At 40.3% G+C, this 4,553-nt stretch overlaps 1 protein-coding gene and 2 long non-coding RNA genes across 3 annotated transcripts in view; 2 read left to right on the top strand and 1 right to left on the bottom strand.

Moving 5' to 3' along the window:
• Positions 1-695, top strand: part of LOC118429434 — a 2,355-nt gene extending 1,660 nt beyond the window's left edge. The window contains exon 2 of the long non-coding RNA XR_004832725.1: positions 440-695. This is a non-coding gene — a long non-coding RNA (uncharacterized LOC118429434). The remainder of the gene's footprint in view (positions 1-439) is intronic.
• A 1,552-nt stretch (positions 696-2,247) lies between these two features.
• On the top strand, positions 2,248-4,163 carry LOC118429442. The gene is made up of 2 exons (XR_004832726.1): positions 2,248-3,309; positions 3,352-4,163. It is a non-coding gene; the product is annotated as an uncharacterized LOC118429442 (long non-coding RNA).
• The window catches only part of LOC118429415 (transmembrane protein 145-like), a gene marked incomplete in the record, with an annotated part of 4,673 nt that continues 2,438 nt past the window's right edge, over positions 2,319-4,553 (bottom strand). The window contains 2 exon segments of the mRNA XM_035839904.1: positions 2,319-3,630; positions 4,265-4,402. Coding sequence (XP_035695797.1) covers positions 3,619-3,630; positions 4,265-4,402 — 150 coding nt within the window.

Raw genomic sequence — 4,553 nt, 5'->3', positions numbered from 1 at the left:
AACAGTCGTCTCTGCGGCTAACTTCGGGTCAATAATTTGCCTCCCCCCTCCCACTGTTTAATTGCTTCTATAATTTGAACACAGTTTTTCGCCTATGGGGACAAGGACGACAAAATTTATAGCAGGGTGCGGAGATAATTTACAAGAATTTAAGAGCGAATGCCTGTATAATGGTGGCATGACACAGTCTTTCGCCTATGGGGATTTACACAATTTGTTACTAGTATTATAAAGGACCCCAGAGTGAGGAGGTTCGACGCCTCAAAAGACGGGGGACATTGACCTGGGAAACTTTCTAGGGAGAAAATACCTTATACCTTTCTTGGCTATATACTTTAGCTGCATACATGTAGCCAAGCAGATTACACACTCTAAGACTAAGGGCCTGGTGTTCATCTTATAGTTGAGGTGATCAATGGAAAAACAATTGTGTTCTTAGGACTGCATGGCAGAGCACCAAGACTGGAGGAAGTGTCAGGAGGAGACAAAGAAGTTCAGGTTGTGCATGACAGAAGCACAGAAGAAGAAGCTGGAGAAGAGATGACAAGATACCCCCTCCCTCGTCCTCCAGATGACAATAGCCTCATTATCATAGTGGACATGATTGTAAGTGACTAGCAGAAACACTGACTCATCTATGGTCTTTTGCACAGGACTGCCTGAAAAGTAGGTCAGGGTTTGACCTTAGTGTACACTAGGGCTGGGTACCGGTACAGAAAATTCAGGTCCAGGTCCGGTGTGACAGCGATCTCGCCCCCCCCGTGATCTCGCCCCCCCGGGGGCGAAATCACTAGCGATCTCGCCCTCCCCGGCTAGTGATCTCGCCCCCCTACCTCGCCCCCCTTTAGCGATTTCGCCCCCCCCCCAAAAAAACGGGTTTACATGACATTTTAGAAGTTGATTGGTATAAATCACAAAATGTAGTTTCAGAATGATATAAGTACACGAGTTTGATACATAACTCCATTCATAGTATCAATATTAACGTAATTACATGGTGATAAGATAGTTGAACTTGTTTTAGACAAGGAGGGTTTGGTCCCTTGAATTCCCATTATTTCATATACCCGAGTCTTGACATAAGATGTATTTCATTGTATTCACCTGTCCTCATGCAACCTATATATCTCCAATATGAAGTCTCTACCATGAAGTGACCACAAAAGAACTATGTAATGTCATTATTAATTATGCAAATATTAGGTATTAATTAGAATAACGCACATTTTGGTATATGCACCTGGCCAAGGGATATCTTCACCTCCAACATGACTGTTTTTTCTAGTATTTAGGAACTGATGCATTTACCCGTGTTTCTTAAGACAGGTACTTTACCAGTGTTTGTGTAGCATTTAGCAACAGCTATATCAACTTGCGCGTAGATAGTGTTTATAATGAGAAACTATCATTCACGTGTGTTTTTGTTAGTGCTTTGGAAATGTTCCCAGCACAAGAAAGAAAACACTGTGACAAATTGAAAACATATAGCTGACGTATTCCGTACCATAGACGGTGTTGATTTATACGTTCGCAGTAGCACTGTTTTTTATGCCACCTCAGCTGCAAAAATTGTCTTTTTCATTTCAATGTCATGTTTGCACCGAACAATATGGTATCGACTTTCGAGGTGTGACATCTTACGGTACGGTAATAAGGTGCCATATAGGTACCAGGTAACACACCATATACGTTACTCCCCAGGTGCAGTATAGTTCCAGGTAGCGCACCTGTAATATGTAGTAGCCAGCTGCTCTGGGGGGGGGGGGGGCGAAAACGCTAAAGGGGGGCGAAAACGCTAGTGATCTCGCCCCCTGGGGGGGTGAAATCCCCGGGGGGGGGCGAGAACGCTGTCACACCGGTTCAGGTCCAGAGGATCAGGTCCAGGTCCGGACCTGAACCTGGACCTGATTCAGTATGACTTATACCAATGGTCCATTTCACTACAAAGAAATCTGTTTGGTGGAGTATTAGACATAACACTGGCGTTTTAAAACACTACAACGCTAACTGCACCTGTACGATTGACTGTAAAACTTGGTAGAAATTACTATAAACTCTACTCTACTTCACTCTTGTCATTTTCTTCCAACTGCAAGCGCCAAAACGTATGAATGCCTGATAAAATAATATGTTAATTTTCTAATCGGTCCAACATCCGGTCCACCTAATTTTTTCAGGTCCGGTTTTTCTGGACCGGTCCAATAAGAAAAACCGGTTTTGTACCGGTACGCTGTACCGATACCCAGCCCTAGTGTACACAATAAAATGAGCAAAGTTGTTTCACTCCCGAAAAAGGGCCAAACACTGAAAAAAAAAAATATTTGTAGTCTTTTATTCGTGTACAAGAATAAAGATTATTTATCTGTGGCCAGAAACCAGTGATACTTATAATTACAGTACTAGTAAGTTCAATAAGGTTGAATAAGTTAACATTACATCAGCTAGACTCTATAGCTATAATACACATTAATACTGCAGTTTTTCTTTCTAGTAATACAATTTCATAAATATTATATACATGAAGCTACATTTCTTCTATGGTCATATTTATGTATCAAGTTTGTATTATGATGACATTTTAAGCAAGTAGTACATACCTTCATCAGTACTTAATACAGTCTGTACAAGTTTTGAACAATGACTGCCACTTAGTCTACATTTGCTGCTCAGAATCCCTACCTATGTTATAGAACACGTGTATGTTAGCTACGTCCAATAATCAAATCAAACACAAGAAGTACACAAGATCTATGGACTAGACTAACCCTGTATGACAATATTCATGGGGTTTAGTTGCAAAAAAACTAGCAGATTGTTCATCAAAGGCTACAATTCATGCAAATAACAACAAATCTAGAATTCAATGTCTGTGCAATAATATGGTAAGATCATCTTATCATATGTTGAAGACTTGGCCTTGATATCGGAAGGATACCAATATTCAGATATTATCTGAAAATTGCATAGAATTACCAGTACGTGTATACCTGTATTTGTCATACCATTGATTTAAATGTACCACATACAAGTATAGTGTAGGTATTTACAATTTTGGCTATATTAGTCAAACCTGCTCCCTTTTGGCCGTAAGTCAAACCACCCCTTCAAACCAACCACCTGGTTGTTACAATCGCTTTTTCTCGGTCCCGAAAATTTTTCCCACTGATGTAAGCATTAAGCAGCAAATTTTGTTGTATGAAAATCGGAAACCATTTATTCTATGCCTTGGGCATACTGTGACTCTTCAAATCGACCACCTGTCCAAACCGGCCGATTTTGCCTGGTCCCACAAATGGTCGTCTTGAGCAGGTTTGACTGTAATTTCCTATTGGAAATGGTCGTCTTGAGCAGGTTTGACTGTAATTTCCTATTGGAAATTAACTGTTCTCTCTGAATCTTGTGATAAATCTCTAAGAAATGTGTAGTTATCATATACAAGTACAGTTGGAACTTCACATAGACACTGCAGTACTAGTGCAGATATAAGTCACTAGATGGAGTCATAGTCTAGAAGACTCAAATCATCATCCATGGGTATCCTGCTGTACCTGTAACTGGCGACACCCCGAGACGGCCACAGGAGGTATGACAAGACAGCATAGGACAAGAAGTCAGCAGTCACTGTGATGCCTGGAACAAGTGGTTGTTAATAGAACTTTATTGCAAATTCATGCTCCAAGGCTAATTGCAAGAACATATGGAAATGAAATTGTGACAATAATAGGAATAGTATGCATAGTCAAAATGTTTGATGAGGATTCATTTGTATTTGAACTACATGTATAGATAAAAGTGTGTATCATCGGCTTTCAGCAGAGCTGAAGTTGACCTGCACACCTCAGGTGCTCCCTCATGTATCATTGCTGATCTTCAAAATGTCCTTGCTTGCTTAGTAATGATGACTTGTATTCTGGTAGACATTCATAGATCTAAAAGGCTTTATACATTATAAATCCTTATTTCTGATTTAGGCCGCATGTTGATTCGATTATGGATGACAAAAAAGTTGATTCACTATGAAATCTAAGAGAACTGGAAGGTCGAACAAAAAACACACATGTATGGTGTAACAAGCGATAGATTCTTCACTTAAGCACTTTCACATAATCTTTGACTTTGCATTCTGTGACTTTTCCATTATCCGTTATTTCTGAAAAAGATCTAAACAAAAAAAAACGCACGGATGTCATCCATTTAATAGAATCATAATGGCCTCAAGCCATGTACTTATTGATGACCCCCACCACAATATTATTGTCTGCACCTGTATAAGTTCTATACTGCCACAGTGGAGGCACGACCTGTGAACCACCACTGCTGCCACAGGTAGATAGAGGAACCACAGACTGTACACACTGCCCATCACTACATAGAACTGTTGACGGGTTAGCTGCGCCTCCTGGGGAAAGTACAGAATAATGCATTGTTCAGTCAAAATGTAATACTTTTTTTTAAGTGCAGTTAGATGCCTCCATGCAAACAGGGTTGACAATTTTATTGTTTTCCCCCACACCACAAACATCTGGATCCATAGCATCAACAGGAAGTAACAC

This window comes from Branchiostoma floridae, chromosome 1 (genome assembly GCF_000003815.2).
Source record: "Branchiostoma floridae strain S238N-H82 chromosome 1, Bfl_VNyyK, whole genome shotgun sequence".
Lineage (NCBI taxonomy): Eukaryota > Metazoa > Chordata > Leptocardii > Amphioxiformes > Branchiostomatidae > Branchiostoma > Branchiostoma floridae.
Note: the sequence above shows the minus strand (reverse complement) of the source record. Positions and strands in the feature narration are given on the sequence as shown.